Source organism: Ascidiella aspersa, chromosome 5, assembly GCF_963924565.1.
Source record: "Ascidiella aspersa chromosome 5, kaAscAspe10.2, whole genome shotgun sequence".
NCBI lineage: Eukaryota > Metazoa > Chordata > Ascidiacea > Phlebobranchia > Ascidiidae > Ascidiella > Ascidiella aspersa.
In genome coordinates, this window is record NC_139451.1 from 19,971,166 (window position 1) to 19,993,607 (window position 22,442).

Here is a 22,442-nt window from a genome sequence, read left to right on the forward strand (position 1 = left end):
CTAAATTTGGTTCGCACTAAAAAACAGTTGAGGCTACTACTGCCTTAGTTTTGTAGGATTTCCTCACTTGAAGTAAGTTTCGTTAACAAACAATGGACTTTTGTTATAATAGAAAGGTTAACAAAAGAGCCCGCTGAGCGCTTTAGATAAATACGCCATATTCCCGCCTACGTAATTGGAGCTGGCGTAGTCGTGTGGTTACTTCGCACCAATGGTTCAACACAATCGTCTGACACGATCGTGCGCGGGTTCGATTCCCGCACACTCCCCACACCACTGACGCTGTCCGGCGCCTTTTGGCTGCTGTTTTACTCAACTCGCGTTCAACTATGAGTACGTACCACTGCTTTAAATGGTTTTAACTCACACTAATAGAGAAAGTATCGTTTTCCCTGTATAATACAGGCCGATATAGTTCTCCAGAAAACTGTCAACAAAGTTTATTCTGATTTTAGCAAGGGTGGTTAATACCTACCTCCTAAGTAACGGGGGAATATAGAATGCATTATTTAGGACAACAACTGGCTTTTTTCGGTAATTTTTTTGTTATTGAAGATTTTTGACATCATATTTCAATAAATACACAACTCTTAAATAACCGGCCGTCGAGTCAGGATTGCTTTTAAAGGGTGCAATTAAAGGCTTTTTTGTGCATATCCATGAATTAAAAATATATATTTGATACCAAACACACACGAACCCTTCATACCAACGACGCTGTCCGCCGCCGTTTTGCCATTGGAAGTTTTGCTCTTGGTATCATTACTTTGTATTAGGCTACTGGTTACAACCAACAGAAAAATAAATCTTTTCTATTTAAAGCAGGGGCGGGCAACATACGGCCCGCGGGCCAGACCCGGCCCACGACGAGATTTTGAGCGGCCCGCAGACAGTTTCTAGTGTTACATGATAATGTGGCCCACGGCCACATTCTGCCAAAATCCCCCACTACTTGCTTAGCCTACTACGTCAATTTATAGCGATTGTTTTTAATTTGTGTTTTTTCTTTGTTTTGGGTTGATTAAAAGAAATATTTTCCCATCGATTTGCCCAGAAACGTAAGTTTAAGGAGTGTCGCGAATTTAACAAGGATTGAATGCCCAAGTACTTTTTCACTCAAATCGGCAATAATCAGTATTTTCTTTAGAATAACAAAATCCGAATGGTGAAAAACAAATGATTCCGGTTGCACATTAATGAAAATAAAGAATGTTTGGATGTTAAGGGATAAATATAATTCGCTAATAAAAGCATCATCAGTAGGGCGATTATTTTTTGACCTAAAAATATATTTTTTTGACAAAATTTTGACCTATTATAAATATATTGATTACCGCATATAAAACAACAGCATTAGTGTGTCTTGGTGTCGTCAACAACACGATTTTCATATTTTACTGACTATCGGTCGAACACAAATCACCTATTTTTTCGGGTTTATAAAAAATTATTGAAATCCTTAGTTGATATTTTTGTCATTTCAAAAAGTCAAACAACTATAAATTGCTGAAGGAAACAAAGTCAAGAGAAAAAAGACAGCAAATACTGTTCAATACATTTGTCCAAATCAGAAATAAACAACTGTATAATGCAAAAACGAAGCTGAGCCTAATGCAATAAAGTTGGACAGGGTGGTTAATATTTGAAGCTCGCGTATATATAACACAGTTAAAAAGTGTTTTGACTTGAAATAATTTTGACTAAATTTTTTTTTCCCTAACGTGTAATTATTTATCTCATAACATCTAAACAAACCGATTTTCGGTTTATAAAGTTGTACTTAGTTTATTCTTTAAGTCGGCAAAAAAATGTTGCCGTGTTTAACGAGTACAACGTTAGTCGCTATTATGCGACAAAACATGCAAGCTTTGGCAGTACTTAATCCGGCCCGCCAAGTACTTCATTTGGCCATATCTGGCCCGCCGACCGGAGAAATTGCCCGCCTGATTTAAAGTATCGCATTTAAAATAGAAGGCCTAAATATTTTTTACGGTGGGCATAACTAATTTTTAAATAGTTGACAGTATTGTGGTTTTACATTTTTTAAATTACGCTCAACTTTGGTGTAACAGCAATGAAAGGTAAAGCTTTTGTTGGTAAATGACGATGTGTTGCTGGTAGTTAGCGAATGGCAATTCACTTGAGAATAGATGCCGGTACGTGTGCACGAGGCAAGTATTCGCAGTGGCGTGTCTGAAACAAGGCAATTTGCCGATTACCTGCAGCTGTGGAATGCGTAGCAAGATGCTCGCAGTCTACAGTTAATCACTCAACAGTCAACACAAGACAAGTTTTGTTTTTATAACCACTCCAACGAATAGCCAGTATTTAACGTAGTTATGTAATGAGTGTGTTAAACGGAAAGTTCTTTAACAAAAAAAAAGTCTACAAAAGCATTCAGATTCCCGACATTCATCGCCTACGCAAGATTTCGATCTACGAAGTAAAATACCAAGGTTTGTACTTTATCGACTGTAGTTAAATGAAATTTGCCTTTCACTGAGAAAAACTGCAATTTCTTGAAATGCCAAACTTTGACAAGTCCAAAGTAAGAGAATTACAGGTGAACCGGGTAAAAGCATTTTAGTTGGTGATAATAATCGCGTGCATATGCACATTGAAGCAAGTTATGAACAGAGCCTACTATAAAATTTAAACATTAAGGGTGTTTTTCGCAAGCGAGAAAAAAACTCATGACTAACGCGACTAACGCGTAGGTACATTACGTTATATTATATCGTCACAATGCACAGATTTTAGATTCAATTCGGACTGCAAGAACAAATATTTTGCAACATCATTTATACCCCAAACATTTTTAACACTGCTTCGATTTTCCACATTTAATTACAGATTTAAAAGCCTGTTTTGTAATATAGGGCAGTGCTTCTTAAACTTTTTTAGTTTCGTTCACCCTTAGCATCTATTTCCAGAATTCATTCACCCTTGTCTCATGATATGATAAAATGATTAAACTATCTCGTCTATATATAACAGCACAAAATGACTTAGATTGTTTTGATTTTTGTTAAGATCAACTCCAGCTAAGTTTTACAATTGCAAATCTACAATTTCTCGAGTCCAGAAATATAAAGCAACAAAAGCACAAAACAAAGTCACCAAATTGTTGTACCTATACTAGGGATACCATATTTTTAGCACCCAAAAATAGGACATATTTTTGCCTGCAAGTAAAACGAAAATAGAATTGTTACGTTTGAGAAATACGTGCCATATCCACAAAATTTTTCAGCAGCGACTGAAAAATTTTGACTGAAAAACAGCAGCGACTGAAGCAGCGACACCCTTTGTAATTTTCCTATGACTTGCATCCCTACGAAAAGCAATTCGAAATTTTTATTTAAATTTCACTGAGGCAACTTGAAAATAGTGAAATTTGTTGTCGGTTCGATTTAATTGGTTGAATTGGCGCTACACTGTAAATCCGGAGGATTTTGCAAAACATTTCGTCCCCCTGTTGCTAGCCTGGTATCCAATTATATAAAATATGAATAAAAAATAGTTCAAACAGTGGATGACTTTTATCGTTTATCTATAAGTTAGAAAAATTATAATTAAATAGGGCCGTTATAGCATCGATGATATGAAAACATGAAATGGCACTCAAAGAGACTTTGTGCTCAACAAAGTAATAACAGAAAATTCACAAATTTTTTTTGGTAGTTTTTATGTTAAAGTTGGCAAAAACAGAGTTTGTTCAGCGCTGTAGAAGTGGTGTACAACCAAAACGAAAACGATACCATTAGAATCATAGCAAGAAGTTTGGCGCTCTTTCACTATTGTACGTAATAAAAAAAAAAACTTTCTTGAAATGCCGCATACCACAACGCATATTGTTTGGGTTAGGGTGCGGGTTAGCGTTTGGTTGAGGGTGGGTCTTGTTATTATTAATAATAAGCATAATATTACTTTACCCACCTCACCCAAACGCTAACCCGCACCCTAACCCAAACAATACTCGTTGTGGTATGCGGTATTGTTTTGTTTTGTTTTTTGCATAACTTTTCACGTACATAAGTGAAAGAGCGCCCGAAATTTAAATATTAACTTTTTCAGAGCCCGCCTCCCCTCTTACGAATTGTTTGAAGCCCCCCTAGAAACCCTTTTTAAACCAGCAATTCAGCATCTTTCGTGGCTTAAGTATTTTTTGGAAATAAATACAACCTGTCGCCTAAAAGTTTTATTAGAAGTATAAGCAACTAACTCGAAATGCGAAAAAAGAGGACATTTGGACATTTCAGTTTTCGAAAAGGGGATAAATCCTCCTTAAAGAGGACATTTGGTAGGCCTAACTTATACACTCAGTGCAAACCAACTTAAATATTACAATAAGCAAAAAAACACCAAAAAACAACAGTTCAGTAGTCGATTTACTTCAGAAAGTTGTTTACTAGTGACTATAGGATGCTCCTGAACTTTCGTACACCGTTATTCACCCCTTTTGGTTGGTTCACCCCTGCAAAAATTTTATTCACCCTGGGGTGAACCATTCACCACTTTAAGAAACACTGATATAGGGAACTTAGAACGCTTTCCCCTATGTCAGGGGCGGGCAATTTCTCCGGTTGGCGGGCATGATATGGGAAAATGAAGTACTTGGCGGGCCGGATCGCATAATGGCGGCCAATCTTGTACTCGTTAAGCATGGCCACACTTTCATTGCACATTAAACGTACTGATTACTTCCCGACTTGAAGAATAAACTAAGTGTAGTACTTAGTAAACCGAAAATCAATTTGTTTGGAATTTGAGGTTATAAGATAACAATATTTCGCTGCTATGAAAGCATGAAGCATAATGATTTTATTAGCGAAATGTGGCAAAATGTGGCCGCGGACCACAATATCATTTAAGGCCTGAAAATGTCTGCTGGAAATCCTGTCCCGCAGGCCGTTTGTTGCCCGCCCCTGCCCTATGTAGTAGCAGATTTATCTTTCAGTGTCATTTATGGAAGGAGGTTGTGTTTCGAAATTAAGAGCAATTTTTGCCCATTTTCTTTAACAAAAAAGCTCTGTTAGCAGTGACCTGGTATTTAAATTTTGACCGTGAACCGTCAACATAAAATTTTGGCTAGAATCCTCCATATTTACACTATGATCATAAATCTGCAACACACTATCAAAGACAACTTGTTACAATTACAACCTACTGTTTTAATCGGATAACCAAACAAAAAAGATGTAGCCTACATGTTTTTATGCTTAGGCTACGACTACGTCTAATCCTAACTTTATATAGTCATAGGTTAGTTTTCAAATTTAGCACAGAATGTAAGGCAACAAATGTTTTTCTTATTTACGCAAAACAGCAGTTTTATAAGTTTTTTCAATTCATTTTCGAGATTAAGTATTTTAGTACACCTGGAAAATACACCACTAACCGGATGTCATATGAGTGTATAATCGCATGACATAAGAAATTAAAAGCTCCAAACGAAAATATTTGCGCGTACCACAGAAAAATGCATCAGAGATGAGGTAAATGTCCTAAACTTTCGATTAGAAACACAAGTCTTAAATGCTTTAAATCAATTTGGAAGGAATATTCACGTAAACAAAGGGTAAGCTTTTTACCAATAAAACCGATTCGACAAAACGCTAGTATGACGTGTACTGTATCTCCGATTCTTGGAAGGAGTTTTTATTTTGAAGGATAATTTTGGTGAAAGTTATATACAACAACTCGTATATTTGCGGCGACGCGCGCAGCATAGCCTGAATTTATATACCTCGTTTTCACCGTGATATGTTGGCGCTGGCTTAGTCGCGTGGTTACTTCGACTTTACATGGTTAACACGAATGCGATCAAGCGCTTGTGCGCGGGTTCGATTCCCGCACGCTCCCACACCACTGACGCTGTCCGGTGCCTTTTGCCACTTAAACTTTTGTTAAATAAATGATAATATTGTTATTTTTTTGTTCACGTCGGGATCTAAGCCTGCTCCGACATTTCTAGGGTGGGTCTTGTTATTATTAATAATAAGCATAATATTACTTTACCCACCCTCACCCAAACGCCAACCCGCACCCTAACCCAAACAATCGTTGTGGTATGCGGTATTGTTTTGTTTTGTTTTTTGCATAACTTTTCACGTACATAAGTGAAAGAGCGCCAGAAATTTAAATATTAACTTTTTCAGAGCTCGCCTCCCCTCTTACGAATTGTTTGAAGCCCCCCTAGAAACCCTTTTTAAACCAGCAATTCAGCATCTTTCGTGGCTTAAGTATTTTTCGGAAATAAATACAACCTCTCGCCTAAAAGTTTGATTAGAAGTATAAGCAACTAACTCGAAATGCGAAAAAAGAGGACATTTGGAGATTTTTGAGCGTCCTCGGAGGACCATTCAGTTTTCGAAAAGGGGATAAATCCTCCTTAAAGAGGACATATGGTAGGCCTAACTTATACACTCAGTGCAAACCAACTTAACTATTACAATAAGCAAACAAACACCAAAAAACAACAGTTCAGTAGTCGATTTACTTCAGAAAGTTGTTTACTATAGTGACTATAGGATGCTCCTGAACTTTCGTACACCGTTATTCACCCCTGCAAAAATTTTATTCACCCTGGGGTTAACCATTCACCACTTTAAGAAACACTGATATAGGGAACTTAGAACGCTTTTCCCTATGTCAGGGGCGGGCAATTTCTCCGGTTGGCGGGCATGATATGGGAAAATGAAGTACTTGGCGGGCCGGATGAAGTACTGCCAAATCTCGCATGTTTTGTCGCATAATGGCGGCCAATGTTGTACTCGTTAAACATGGCCACACTTTCATTGCACATTAAACGTACTGATTACTTCCCGACTTGAAGAATAAACTAAGTGTAGTACTTAGTAAACCGAAAATCAATTTGTTTGGAATTTGAGGTTATAAGATAACAATATTTCGCTACTAAAAGTATAAAGCATAATGATTTTATTAGCGAAATGTGGCAGAATGTGGCCGCGGACCACAATATCATTTAAGGCCGGAAAATGTCTGCTGAAAATCCTGTCCCGCAGGCCGTATGTTGCCCGCCCCTGCCGTATGTAGTAGCAGATTTATCTTTCAGTGTCATTTATGGAAGGAGGTTGTGTTTCGAAATCAAGAGCAATTTTTGCCCATTTTCTTTAACAAAAAAGCTCTGTTAGCAGTGACCTGGTATTTAAATTTTGACCGTGAACCGTCAACATAAAATTTTGGCTAGAATCCTCCATATTTACACTTTGATCATAAATCTGCAACACACTATCAAAGATAACTTGTTACAATTACAACCTACTGTTTTAATCCGATAACCAAACAAAAAATATGTAGCCTACATGTTTTTATGCTTAGGCTACGACTACGTCTAATCCTAACTTTATATAGTGTACATATATTCCTAAAAAAAGCTAGTGACAAGTAGTCACAGGTTAGTTTTCAAATTTAGCACAGCATGTAAGGGAACAAATGTTTTTCGTATTTACGCAAAACAGCAGTTTTATAAGTTTTTTCAATTCATTTTCGAGATTAAGTATTTTAGTACACCTGGAAAATACACCACTAACCGGATGTCATATGAGTGTATAATCGCAAGACATAAGAAATTAAAAGCTCCAAACGAAAATATTTGCGCGTACCACAGAAAAATGCATCAGAGATGAGGTAAATGTCCTAAACTTTCGATTAGAAACACAAGTCTTAAATGCTTTAAATCAATTTGGAAGGAATATTCACGTAAACAAAGGGTAAGCTTTTTACCAATAAAAGCGATTCGACAAAACGCTAGTATGACGTGTACTGTATCTCCGATTCTTGGAAGGAGTTTTTATTTTGAAGGATAATTTTGGTGAAAGTTATATACAACAACTCATATATTTGCGGCGACGCGCGCAGCATAGCCTGAATTTATATACCTCGTTTTCACCGTGGCATGTTGGCGCTGGCTTAGTCGCGTGGTTACTTCGACTTTACATGGTTAACACGAATGCGATCAAGCGCTTGTGCGCGGGTTCGATTCCCGCACGCTCCCACACCACTGACGCTGTCCGGTGCCTTTTGCCACTTAAACTTTTGTTAAATAAATGATAATATTGTTATTTTTTTTTTTCATGTCGGGATCTAAGCCTGCTCCAACATTTCTAGTTGTTGATCTTTTGTCTATATCGTAAGATCCAAGCAAAACCACAAAGATTGTAAAAAGATCCAAAATGAATCATTCGAATTAAGAATCTTAGCAGAACTAGCGATGCTTTTTGCGTAACTATAGTATTTCACTCTTGTTGAATAAAGTTGTTTGGATCTTTTTTACAACCTTTGTGGTTTTGCTTGGATGTTTCTTAAACTGTTTTACACCACGCGCCAGTTTTGTTAAAAAAATGTCTAGCGTGACTGGTTTTACTACATGAAATATTAATAAGGCACTAAACTAAACGTCCGTGGCCCACCAAAATTTTACCAGCACCTCAAGCATTGAACAAAACCAGGTAGGGCTTAGTCAGCTGTTCGATCATTCTGTACGTTTATTGCACGAGTTCAACTGTGGGTACGGTAAGTTCTAGATGTAACTTGTCCTCTACCTCGCGTTTAAATAATTCATTTTAAAGAAACCTTTAAAAACGCCATGCTCGCCGTTCTTTGTTAGGTTGGCAGGATAAACGGAATTTTCAGTGAAATCGTAACTTGTGTACTTCGAGTGACAATACTTGGGATTTGGTGAACTTGAAAGGGTCGCGAGACGGCTGACTTTTATGGGTGTTACCAAATATTTGCCGTCTCCTGCCGTAACGTTTAAAGTTGACAGGTGACCAGCGTGATTTTTTAGCTTTAACGATTTTCCCCCACATACATTTCTACTGAATGTTTACACTAATTACCGCAAGAGTAGAACTATTTTTCACTGTAACAATTAACTGGTTTGTTGTGTTATACGGCAGTGGCGTAGCCAGCCGAATATTTTTTTTTGGGGGGGGCAAAGAGTTGGAATTTTTTGTTTAGCTTTTGTCATCGTATTAACTGCCGTAATGAACACATATAACAATGTTAGCAAACCGTTTCGAACAGCAACCGGCTGAGTGTTAACGCAATACTCAAAGAACAAGGCAAAGAGCAAAAACTGTCTAAAAGTAGTAAAGCTACATTAATGTATAGCATACGTTATATTAACTACATCGTTTGTGACGTAACAAGGCATGACAACTAAAGGTGTGGCATGCCTGTGATCGACTGTTGTGGTACTGCTCTTAAATGCTAAAAAACAAACAAATTATTAAGAGTAAAATATACGGCCGCAGTGTAATTGTCGCAGAGGCAAATTGTATGGTCGATTTATTATTATGGACCAAGCAATCCAAATAAAGCTAACCACAACGACGATACCGGAGTTATGGAAAGGCGAACAGAATGTTTTTTGAATGTTGCTTTCGTTGTAATTATCTTCTTTGTTAGAATAGGAAATGTAAGTGTAACCACAATATAGTGCTATCGCATTTGCCATTAGGCCTATATATGAAATTAACGTCACCGCCCAAGTTATTGTTAAAGTGTTTTCATTTTGACGAAACGTTATAACCAACTTATGGTTGTAATACTGCTGTCCACGTGTTTAAAGTAATAGTCTTAACTTTAAAATAAGAATAATTGTTATAGCATTAACTCTTTAAAAAACGTGTGACGTATCAACAATTATACTGTACAAAATACTGATTATACGGTATCTAATACATCTTCAATTAGTCGCCCCTAAATTTGCGTAGTGCATTTAAGTTGGTGATATCCGAAACCTCAATTTTCATTTCGTTTTCTGACATTTCTGGCAAAAAGTACAGCCTGTCGATCAGTACTAAATCCTTCAGTAACAGTTAACAAGCTAAATGAAAAAAATCTTACCAAAGTGTATAATACAACATTGAAAGGTAACTAAGTTTCCTTTGCTTAATTCTCTTTAGATTGGTACCGGATTAGCACCGAAACTACTCCAGTATTGCTAGAGTACAGATACCGTATCGGCTCCGATCTGATAATACCACACAGTCATCCAAACTTAATTCAGAATAGCACAGTGTTTAGGTCCATATTGTTGTATTTGCACGAGATTCTTACGAATGTGAAAAGTATTATATCTTTAAACTTGTCTTGCTGTGGAAGTGACGTGAACTATAGACTCGACTTTCGGCAATTTAAAAACACTCCGTTTAGCACACTGTTTCATCTAACTAATTAAACAATCACTCGGGTTTACACGTAGTATGTCGAATATACTGTTTCGTCAATCCCTTCTGATTTAATAGTAACTCCATTGCAGGGCCTTTATCTAGCCAAGGATGGACGACCCTACTCTACCTGGCTAAAAACGTCGACGTAACTGTTGCCCAGGTGTCTTCTCTGTTCACTGGAAAGTCGGCTGGATTTTTCCTTGGCTCTATTCTCTTCAGCGTAGTCGTGAATTGGCGCAAGGAGTTCAAATCACTTTTGACTGTCGGTATGTCGGCTGTTTAAATAGGCCTTGATGATCATGTGTTTTTTACCTAATTTTGCTGTAAGTTCTATTTGTTTAATAAGGCTCTTCAGCAAACTAATACAAGCTTTGCATTTTTAAAGTTTTAATATTGCCCAAAGTTAAGAGCAAAAACATACGTCCAATATAACAATTCAGAGAAAAATGGATAAAATTAAAATGTACATAAAAAGTAATTCTACTATAAAATCCATTCTCAATTTATAGCAAGATGACTTTTCTTTAAACCTTAAAAATGAACTAAATCAATCCCTGTGTTTGGTTCGAATTGCTTTTCGAGGAATACGGAAAGTCAACTTTCCATTGTTACGTTTAAGCGCGCAATACATTTTCTTTAGGATTAAAAAGTCGCATTGAACCGTAAATTTAGGTAATTGTGCATGCTTTTAGCGTGAATTCTGATGTGTTTGCTAATTTTTGAAGAATCTATATAGAAATGTGAACATTTTGCCAAATTGTTTATGATTGTAAACTAAAAAGGAATCGCCACAACAAAACGTCCGGAATCATTGTATTAAAGCGGGGGTTCCCAACCTGTGGTACGGTTTTTCAAATGGTATTCGCTAGTAGCCTTCGTTTTTTGCTATTTTTAACCTAAAAATTGATAAAAATATCATTCGATCAAATTAGGTGTTCTGCAAGAAGTGGTATGCGTGACACTACAGAGCGTCCAAATGGTACGAGATCTGAAAAGGTTGGGAATCCTTGTATTAAAGGAATATATGGATTTACCGTCGCTTTACATTTGTAATTTTCCCAACACATCACTATATGCCTTTTACAATATGTTGGCTATACAGATTTAGAAAATACCACCTTTGGAGCACAGGTTACTGTTACGCCGTATATATAGGCTGTTTAAAACAAACTCGCAATTATTTGCAGGACTGGGAATAATTCTTAACGGCGTCCTGATTTTGATTACCCCTGGGTCACCAACCTGGCCGGCCTCGTCATTCTAACAATCTTCAATGGACTTATGTCCGGGTATCTCGACGGAAGTAACTATTTCAATGTAGCAATCGTCATTTTTTTGCCTGAATATTTAAACAACAGCACCTGAAATTCTCTGCTGTATCTGTTGAACTATACCTCGTTCACCTTTACTGCGGCTGAGTGAATATTAGATTCCTAAATAAAAGGTCAAAGCAATCCGATTAAGTCGGTGGTTCTCAACCGGTATATTTGAAATTCTTTGGGATTCTAATTTTTCCCTGTCGGTAATTCTTCTTGATACCATTTTTGTGTACGATAAAAGTGCCAATAATTAGGCTACAAAGGTTTAATCAGCATTGTTGTGCAGTCAATGTGCTTTTTTTTATCTCGTTTATTGTAACATTACAGTTAACCACTAACCAAACTACGATCAAGGGTGCGGCGAACTATTTCTAATTTTTGTAGGGTGTCACAAGTCAAATCAGGTTGCGAAACACTGGATTAAGTGCTCACAATGCCGGCTTTTTTAATCATAGTTAATTTTTTTTAAATAAACCTTAATTATTATGTATTCGATAAATACGACTTAATGTCTGTCACCTGTCTTGGTTTGGGCTTTCACTTAATTATATCGGTCAAACACGTGCTTTGTGTGTTGTCGCGCAGCCATGCAATGAATTTAACTGCTGAGGCGAAAAGAATTCCCAGCCTTTTTTATTCAAGCCTACCACTTTGCCTTCAGCCTTGGAGCAGTTTTCGCGCCTATCGTTGGTAGGTTTCAACTCACAAACCGGTTTGCCCTTTTTGAGATCAGAGAAATTAAATATCTGTTTTATAGGTTTATCTAATGTGTGGGATGTTTAAGATGGGCGAACATCACCTGGTTGAACAGATGGACAATTACTCGTCAATGAACAAGAACCCAGGCTTTTCAACAAAACTGTAAATGAAATTCTAATTCTTACGCTCCTTCCATACGTATAATGGTAGAATGCATTGCTTAGTGGCAAAAGAAAAAAAGTAAAAGTTTCCTTAGGTTTGTAACGTGAACTCTTTGGCGAACAATCAAAGTGTCGCTTTGTGGCTTTAATTGTTGAAATTAGTACTGTTTTACACAGAAATAGATTGGCTTTACTTGTGAAAAATAACAATAGGCATTTTTAATGTCGTCGGTAGCAGACTACACGATTAAGAAAGTCCAATATTTTTCAGTCAAAAAGCACCACCTTGCACACTATCACATATGCTGTGCTATGTAAAATCACATTTTCTAGAATGCAACAAATTTCCACCTAGCAATTGAATCTACAACTCACCTTCATACAATTCGTATTTGTGACATAATAAACAACTTGAATGTTCTATGTTGACTTATTAAATACATTGTCAAAGTCAAACTAGCATTCAGCTAAGGAAACCACAGTTCACAAACAAATTTCGCACTATTTGCACGTTTTTCATTTCAGCCCCTATTTGCACATCTGTGGGATTTTCTATGTATCTGAAAACAGTGCTGTTGTAATACTGATCATTTGAACTATGACAGAAACCCTAATTTACGCAATCGGTTGCAAATTCACAAGTTTTCATAGATTTGTTCTTTACCATAGAAAGTCGCAATCAAAATGCAGCAAACAACCTATCCAAATTTGGCAAGGCCAGCGGATAAGAGCAATGGAATTTATTTAAACAGATTTGAAAGGTGTCATAAGGCTGTTACATGAACAACGTCTTAAAATCCATACAACTCCTTTAGTTGCATCAAAATGGTTTATAATAAAAATTGGTAAACCTATACAGGCTTGTCAGTTTTTAAAACTTCTTTTGATCTCCTTGTTCATGCGGAATGTTTGCACAAATGTAGGCAAATTTACAAATGTATTGTTCCTTAATAATTAACCGATTTGTTATGTCATAAGGCTGTTACAAAGCAGTGCAATTGTTGCAGCAGCAACTTGCGTGTTCAATAATGGATCAAGATGAGCAAAATAAAGTTAGCCACGGCGACGTTGTGAAAGTTAAAGGCAAAAAGAATCTGTTTTGGACTGTTGCTTTTATTGTGATTATCTTCTTTGTCAGAATAGGAAATGTAAGTGTAACCGAACTCACCTCCTGTGTATCGGCAACTTTTTGGGTTTAATAAGTGATAAAAGTGTTTTGCGTTTGCTAAAGCAATGATTTTAACAGCCATTTTCAGGTGTTTTTTTACATAAAGTCAGCTGTGTTTAAATTATTGCGTTTTGCGCCTTTTATTGAAAAGTAACCGTAACCAAAATGATGACGTATAGGTAACTTACGATAACACACTAACAAGGTGTCGATTGTAATTTTAATGTTTTCTTCCACCAATACATTTGCGCAATTAGGTGTTTTTCGGCATAATAACCAATAGTTTAAGTAAAATTACAGTAAATTAAATAAAGATGAAGTGTATCGTTCAGATTACGGCTACGCTTTAATTAGATAGGAAGATTTCACTTCGATTTCCATTTTGATGTTTAGAAATCATATTGTTTACTTACAAAATTTGCTTTGTGTTACATATTACTTTGCGTTTGCATCGTCAATATGGTTTAACCTGAATTGGTTAATTTTGACAAAAATATTTAGTTATTAAGGCTAGGTTTTGTGTTAAATTCTGTTTTGATTTTTGTCGTGTATTCCTAATTTTTATAGGCTTAGTTTTGGCGTTTTCTAACGAAAAGTATAGCTCGAAATATTGTTTACTATAGTTTTATACCGAAACCATTGCAGATTCTTCACCGAATTCTGTAGATTTCAGTTGTAAACACACATATGTGTGTCCAGGTTTCATTGCTATAGTTTTAAAGGCATATCTGCATGTAATTTTTCGAATTAATGCCTCAAATTAAACTTACGACTACAAATTATACTTGACGTGCATTTTTTTAAATACAATGTTTTAACGGGTTAAACCATTGTGCAACTAAGTTAACCTAAACAGGTCTATTTAAACCACTGACGGTCTCTAATGGATTGTATAAAACAGCAAAATGAATCTGTTTATCAACTTTTGCCTTGTTTTCAAGGGCATGTTCCAATCAATGGGCGGGCCGACCCTACTCTACCTGGCAGATAACGTCGACGCTACCGTGGCCCAAGTGTCTTCTGTGTTCACAGGCAGATCAGCTGGATTTTTCGTTGGCTCTGTTCTTTTCAGTGTTATCGTAAACTGGCGCAACAAATTCAAACCGCTCTTGACCGTCGGTATGCTTAACATTGAAATTACAGATAAGTTTACTTGACTGTTTTGTTGTAGTTAAGCTGCTTTGTCCAATTGTGCTTTGAAGCAGACGCACTATGCATTTTTACATATTCAAACACTTTTGTGTCATGCGCTTTATTTTAGTGTAACTCAAGTAGAAAATAAACCTAAAAAATCGGATTCCTTTCTAGGCTGTCTTTAAGTTACGAATTTTATTTATCCTACTATTTATTTGTTTTTTTTGGCAGGACTCGGAATCACATTGAACGGTGTTCTGGTTTTCATAACCCCATGGGTGACCAACTTGGCTGGTCTGGTCGTCACAACAACTATCACTGGTCTCATGTTTGGTTATCTTGACGCAGGTATTGTATACTCCAGCTTAAACCCGTTTTCCGTTTACCCACTTAGTTTGTACTTATTCATTGCATTAAAGCTGATTGTTTGGTGCTTTTGTACTGTAAGTGTTATATTCAAAATGATAAAAAAAAATGTTTTATTAGTGTTATTTCGGGACTGGAACTTATTTTATCGGATGTCAATACCTATGATAAAAAACATAAACAAAGTCTCTTCATTATTTTAGGCTCCCGTCGGACTATATTTCAAAGGCTCTGCAATTTTAAAGATCCGAATTCGTTTAATTACTGTTCCAACAGTTCTCTTATTCTATAATATCCCTAATGTCTTAAGCTTTGTACTTTGCTTGTTTCAGCCATGCAATCGATTTACCTGCAAATCTGGGGCGAAAAGAATTCCCGACCTTACATGCAAGCCTACCATTTTGCCTTCAGCGTCGGGGCTCTGCTTGCGCCCGTAGTAGGTAAGATTCTAATTGTTTGGTCAATAAAGAGTGATAGTGCAAATCAACCTGATAAATGCATCAAAAATCCAATGTCGAGGTCATGGGCGCCCGCACGGGGGCGCAAGGGGGGCGGGAGTTCTTACCCCCTTTTTGTAAGTGATATTATCGTTTTTGGTTCGTTTTTGTCATGGTTTAACAAACTGTTCGAACCGGCGTGCCTTTTAAGTAATTGGGTCACGCGTCTTAATCTAATACGAAACCAAAATCGAGCGCAAAACGCCGTTTTTCGTCTTTTGTTTGGTCGCCCGTAAACGCTGGGAGTTTTTCTCTTTCGTTATTTGTTTAGGTTGACTAATTAGCAAGTGTGTATTCGACAATTGACAACGCTTTTCTTTTTTTCTCGCTTAAAAACGAGTTATACGCAGTATGTTCCTCGCTGTGCGGTCTCTGCGCTAATATCCGATGTTGGTGTAACATCGACATTTGTTTAACTGAAGCAGATTCTTGAAAGGAGGTATAATGGTGACTGTCGTGCGCGTTTCAAAGTCTCCATTTTTAAGTAATGATGGTTAACGCAAAATGATGCTCTTTAAGCATACTCTAAGACCACGTGTTAAGTGTGCAATGGACATTAGCGCTCGTTCCGTTCATGTATACCGTGATGCAGCTGGCGCCTGACAGGATTGACGACGCATGTGGTCGCTTTTGCTGGACGTATTTGGCTGTTTCTGATTAGTTTTTTTATCACGTCTTGCAATTAACGTTCTATGACGTCATACTGTCACTGTTTTATGACGTTATTATTCATTAACGTCAGGCGAATTTTTGATTTTCTGGTTACGCCCCTGTTTGCTCCCCCTGGAAATTTTTCTGCGGGCGCCCCTGGTCGAGGTGATGTTTTAGACTGCATTTCCATTTAACACGAAAAACAGTCTTGAAATCGCATCATTGCTCAACCAAGTCGATAAATGACGCGTTATCAGTTTTCAATCGCTTAATATTTCAATAAATTAAATTTAATTATGTCGTGCATTACCAGAAAGTAATCACCCCAACTGGGAGGTACATATATTAGCTAGGTTTACCACTTAAAATCGTATAGCTCTTAATCATTGTGGCATAGGATATGGCCACTTTACATCTTTAGTGGGGGTCAGTTTATTGCGTTTAAAACGCAGCACTCTTTGTAACACACACACTCAATATTAAAAAAAATAAAAACGAAAATTTATTTTAGCGGCACCGTTTTTACGACTCGACGACCAGGACAATAGTGCTGACGAGCGTTGCCCCGACAGCGGCAATTCTGATGTCACAATGACAACGATCTCTTACGAAAACGCCTCTATGCTTTCAACCACGAAAGCCACGCCGGTCGACGGCCTAGAACCAGTTGCGTGGACGTACATCATTTGCGGAATTCTAAATTTGCTGGGAGGCTTGCTAGTGCTCTTGCTCGTCGCCGCGCGGACGGAAAGCAAGCTGGTGCAAAACCGCGAGACGGAGATAGAGAGTCGCGAGGAAGAGCCGTTCAAGGATGTGATGTGGTTCTTTTTGCCGGTTGTCTTCTTCTACTTTACGGTGGTGGCAGTTGAAGTTGTCTACCAAAGTTACATTTACTCGATTGCCCTTTGCTCGGAACTCAATTTTTCGGTATGTCTGCATCATTTGATAATTAATTAATTGCAGAGACAAAAAGGTCGAGTAGATATCGACATCATCTTAATTAAGACGTTTCGATTGCACTATAGAAACTTTAGAAACTCAGAATGATAGCAATTGCGTTCCACCTTTTATAGGTGATGCTTGACTTACTTTTCAGTCACATTAACTGAAGATGATACAACCCCGTATAAAAACGTCTTAAACAAGATGATGTCGATCTACTCGACATTTTTGGCTTTGTACTTCATTATCAAGCTACTTTACAGATCCGTGCATACTAGTGTACTCATCTATATATTTTCGTTATTAAATATTAATGCGTATTTTACTTAATTTGTCGGGTGTCCTTCATTAATATTCGCGTCGATTGCTGTGTGAGCGTTTATAAAACGCAAGTCAAAAGCTGACAATATTTTCCACTGTTTAAAAAGCATTTTAAATTTGTGTTTTCAAGAAGTGTTCACGGAAGTATTCACTTCATGTTAAAAGTAAATATTGTTTTATTTGAATTTTAAAGGTGCGCAAAGAACTGAATAAAATAAATGATTACTGTTTTTTTTAACTTAACCCTTAATTTTTACGCTGGAAATCACCTATGAATATCACTTACACGATCGCTTCCCAGCATGCCAGGTTCATTTATCATTTTTCTCTTAACCATTTTATACACGACCATACACACTGGCCTGGTGTCTTCTTAATTTTTCCGCTGTTTTTTTTTAAGCATCCAGCCAACGAGTCGCTATGTTTTGTGCCAGGTAAACTAATATAACCAACACACATTGTTTGTTTTATTCACATCTTGATGAGATGTGCCAATCACTTAAAATATACACTCTTATTATACCCATAGGTAACCGACGCATCGACGCTAAACACAATATTTTGGGTCGGCTTCGGCCTTGGTCGAGGATCGGGAATTGTCTACTCCAAGTTCTTTGAACCCGTCACGATGATTGTGTACGACACAGTCGGCACCACTCTCTCCATTGTGAGCTCCGTTAGGTTTTAGTGGAAAATGTCGAAATTTTTGTTATGCATATTTAACACAATACGCCCGGCAATTTTACTATGGCGATATGACAAAACTCTCTCGTCTATATATAACAGCACAAAATGACCACCCGGTATATCCGCCCTGCTCGCAAGCTGTCCTCCATTTCTGACGGTTCACCCTTATTCACCCGTGCAAAAAATTTATTCACCCTGGGGTGAACCATTCACCTGATTAAGAAACACTACCGTACAACTTTCTTTGAATAACTTAAAATTGAATTTTGCCAATTAAAGATACAGATCAGATGAATTTATTTCTGAGATTTTAACTCACAGCCTCTGTCGTTGCTGGTTTGTCGCTTTGTGAAGTGTGTTGCGGAATGCCCCCTTGTGGGCATTGGCGAGTTACAAGGGGGGTCTTTTTCTCATTTGGGGGGCGCTGAACGCACATAAGGGGGCGTTACATGAAACTACTTAAAAAAGTTTACATAAAAATAGTAATAAACAGCACTGTAGGTAACTTCCGTACTGCGAACTTCTAGTAGTTTCCCGACCATTGTTACGTAATAATAATTGGCTTTCTTATGTAAAGCTGTTGGTTACTGTTGCGTTTCACCGTTTTATACGCGGCGAAATGTTTGTATATTTAAATCAGGGGTCGCCAACCTACGGCCCACAGGCCAGATTCGGCACGCCGCCTCTTGACAACTAGACACGAGTCCATTTCAAATACTTTTTGACTATTTTAACTTAGTACGTGCAAAAAAATTTCGAATGATCTTTCTACGTCCAGTTTATTTACGTTTTGATGCTGTCTTTGGACTAGATCAGCGTTTTTTTTTACCCTTGCGCCGTGGAAGGCTGCCAAGTGCGTGACGGACAAAATCAAAAATATTGGTCATATATTTTATAATTTTTTGATTTTTTTTAGGCAGTGTAATAAAAACTAGCAAGAAATTTAAAAGAAATGCCGGTATACCCCCAAAAAATCGCGCTCGCTTCGCTCGCCAGATGCGCCTCAGCTTAAAGCGATTAACAAACACTGAATTACACTACTTATTAAGGTTATCGCATTTCCTCAAAGTAGTGTTATTACACTTTTTATTAGTAGTATGGATGAAAAAAATCTGAGGCCCGCCTGATTCACAGTTGTTTTAACACAGTTCTTAGTTAACATTTTCTGCGGCCCACGGAGACCTTTCTGAGTTTGGTTGGCGATTAGAAAAGGTTGGCAACCCCGGATTTAAAGTCTTTATGGTAATGACATAACCTGGTGAAATAATGTCCTATAGTGAATGTATGTTAGACAACCTAAAATGTGACTGACAGCTTATCGAAACGAAAGTGAAGACAATATTATGTTAGATAACGATTAATATAATAACTTACTGTAAAGGAAGATAAGTGGAGCGATATGAAATAATAGTGAGCCCAAGGGGGCACTAGTGTAAAAAAGGTTGGGAAACACTGACTTATACTTATTATCAGATTATCCACAAGTTTGTAAAGTAAACATTTGAAATAACCTTGGGCCCTTGGAAAACATTTGCTATATTGGATTTTAGTTATTTCCGGAATCACATTTGATTTTCATGCTAGATACCTATATAAACCAGACAAGAGCTGTTGAAAATTAATATCGACTGTGTGTTTCGATATTACTATGGACATGCTCTCAGCTTTAGGTATTTACATTTTAGGCTTTTAATACTTTTACGCCTTACACCAGTGGTTCTCAACTAGGATGCCGCGGCACCATCGGGTGCCATTTCTAATCCTCAAGGGTGCCGCGACATATTTGGGAATCTCAAAGAATCCGATTTTTTTAACTCTTACAACCTTTTTTGTAAGATGAGAGTGTAATAAATCCAAGTATTATTTTCTACGTTGTGTAGAGCTGATTTGTGCTGTTCCACTTCCGTTTATTGTGACATTCTGGTGAATTACCTACAGAAAATCTTATAAGGGAGCCCCAATCTATTTATTATTTCTGATTGGTGCCGCTATCCATTAAAGGCTGAGAACCACTGCTTCACACCAATATTACTGTTGCATTTAGGCTGTGCTGGCGATTTTCGGCAGGTTCATCCCATTGCTGATTTGGTTTGTGACGTTTTTCTTTGGCTTCTCGATCGCAACGTTCTACTCGAGTGGTATGCTTTTACTATTTCTCCTCACTTCTGTAGTTCTTAAAAATCGGTATACACACAACTTGCTTTAGACATTTCTAAAACTAACTTGAACCTAAGCGCCTGTTTCTTGTGCACCTACATTTGCCAGGCATAATTCGAGCGCCAAAAAGATTGTGAACATAGTTTATTAAATTTGTCAACCACACCATATACAATACATGTGCTGGATGGTTTGGCCTTCTTCTGTTCGTGATTACCTATGTTATCGTCATATTACGTAACCTTCAAAAATTTGGAAATAAATTGTCTAATCCGGGTTGAATAAAGAGAGTTGTTAAGCCTAGTTAATAATTGTTTCAAGCTATCACTGTCATGTTTTTCAGGTATATCCTACAGTTCAAAGGTTACCAACGTGTCTGCAGCCTACATTTACATATTCGCGGTTGGAAACACCCTAGGTGGAATGACAATGTCACCTCTGGCTGGCGTTATATTTGACGAGGACCCGTTTGCGGTGGTCAGTCCCATTTAACATAGATAATTTTGGCGCTAACGATTAACTGTCGTTCTCAAAAACTACAGAAAAATGATATCAAAAACCGCAAACTTGTGCCGAATTGAACTGTTAAATGACTAGCGAAAATTAATCTTTAATATTATTAATTAGAAGGATATGGACTAAGTAAAATACGTGACTTTAGAAAAATAAATAGATTTATTACTTTTTAGGATCGTAGCAACTAAGTTGTCGGTTTGCAGCATTACAATTACTGAGTAAAAAATATGTTATTTAAAAAAACTCAACTTTAACAGGTTTCAACGATTATTGAGTTTTTTTGGTGATTCGATTTAACTAAATTAACACAAAGGAATAAAAAATAATGCTTTTGCTGTTTAACAGGTTTATCTGTTGTGCGGTTTGGCTGTCTTCAATGTTATTTGTTTTCTGTGGATGTATAAGATGGGCGAACGCCACCTTGTCAAATTGACAGGTAGAAAACAAAGTGTTATGGAGCAAGACAACCAAGCCTTTTCAACCGAAATGTAGTTGAAATGATATATGTTCTGTTCTTTAAAATCAAAACGTGTAATCAAATGGCAATTCCGTTCGTTTAAAGTATTTGGGTTAGTCCAGAAGGACTTTTTGACGTTGAACGTCGCTTATCAACAACTGAGAAATGTTAAGCACTGATCATTGTAATAAAATGAAAATGGCTAATCGATAATAAAACAACAACAACGATAGCTTTGCTTGTGGCATAAATCGGCACCTCAGCAACCGACAGACCTTTGAATACAACTCTCCGGAATGACGTTAAAATTAAAATCATGTGCCGATAAATTCGTAGTTTTTAGAAATTTACTTTCTTGTGTCAATGTTTGATATAGGGTGGTACTATACAGGCAGTTGAAATTTAACAAAACAAGCAATCTCCCTTAACACACAACAAACTATATGAAAATGCCTCAAATTATTATGAAAATGTCTCAAAATTATTATGAAAATGTCTCAAAATTATTAATTTGTAATGAAAAGTGCTTATTTGAGCCTAAAATGCTTGCATGCCTATTAGTTATGAAATACTCTTTTTTCTGAAATTGCAAAAAGTTTCGAGGCACACTTGACAATCTTTCATGACACACTAGTGTGCCGCGGCACGCACACAGTTTCGGTGTCACTGACCTACACACACGAAAATATTTAATTTATAAATTTTGTAGAATTTTGATTTGTTATCAAAATAATAGGTTTTGGCATGAGGTAAGCGAAACCAGTCAGTTGCCACTTGTGCGCCAATTATGTCGCAAACGTGTAACGAACGCGTTTTGCACTCGAACGTTGTGACATGAAAGTTCGTCCCCGTTTTGCGACATGAAGGGCCAGAAACCCTACGCGAAAGCCATTCAGGAAAGTATCTTTTGTAACAGTTGCCGAACTAGGAGGAGAAACTGACCCCGTTACTAAATAGACCCATGTATTGGGTTTCACCTCAGCACCGTTTTGCATGACAACGAGGACTTGCGTACGCTTGATTGACACACAAGGCGGGTGTTTTTTTTTCCGACGGATCGCTAACACGTCATATTTTCCACAGATTGTTTCGTAAAAAGATGTCCAGCTTCGTGTATATGACGTTACGTCACAGCTGCGGAGTATATAACAGGTGTATGTGTGGG

At 37.2% G+C, this 22,442-nt stretch overlaps 1 protein-coding gene across 1 annotated transcript; it reads left to right on the forward strand.

Annotated features, from left to right (window-relative positions):
• Nucleotides 1–9,373: 9,373 nt before the first annotated feature.
• LOC146145288 (sodium-dependent glucose transporter 1A-like) lies at nt 9,374–21,312 on the forward strand. Its single transcript, XM_083390527.1, has 9 exons — nt 9,374–9,445; nt 14,491–14,668; nt 14,915–15,031; nt 15,382–15,489; nt 16,709–17,124; nt 17,990–18,127; nt 20,192–20,285; nt 20,648–20,781; nt 21,166–21,312. Exons 1-9 carry the CDS (start codon nt 9,374–9,376, stop codon nt 21,310–21,312), a joined length of 1,404 nt encoding a protein of 467 aa, XP_083246653.1.
• The last annotated feature ends 1,130 nt before the right edge of the window (nt 21,313–22,442 follow it).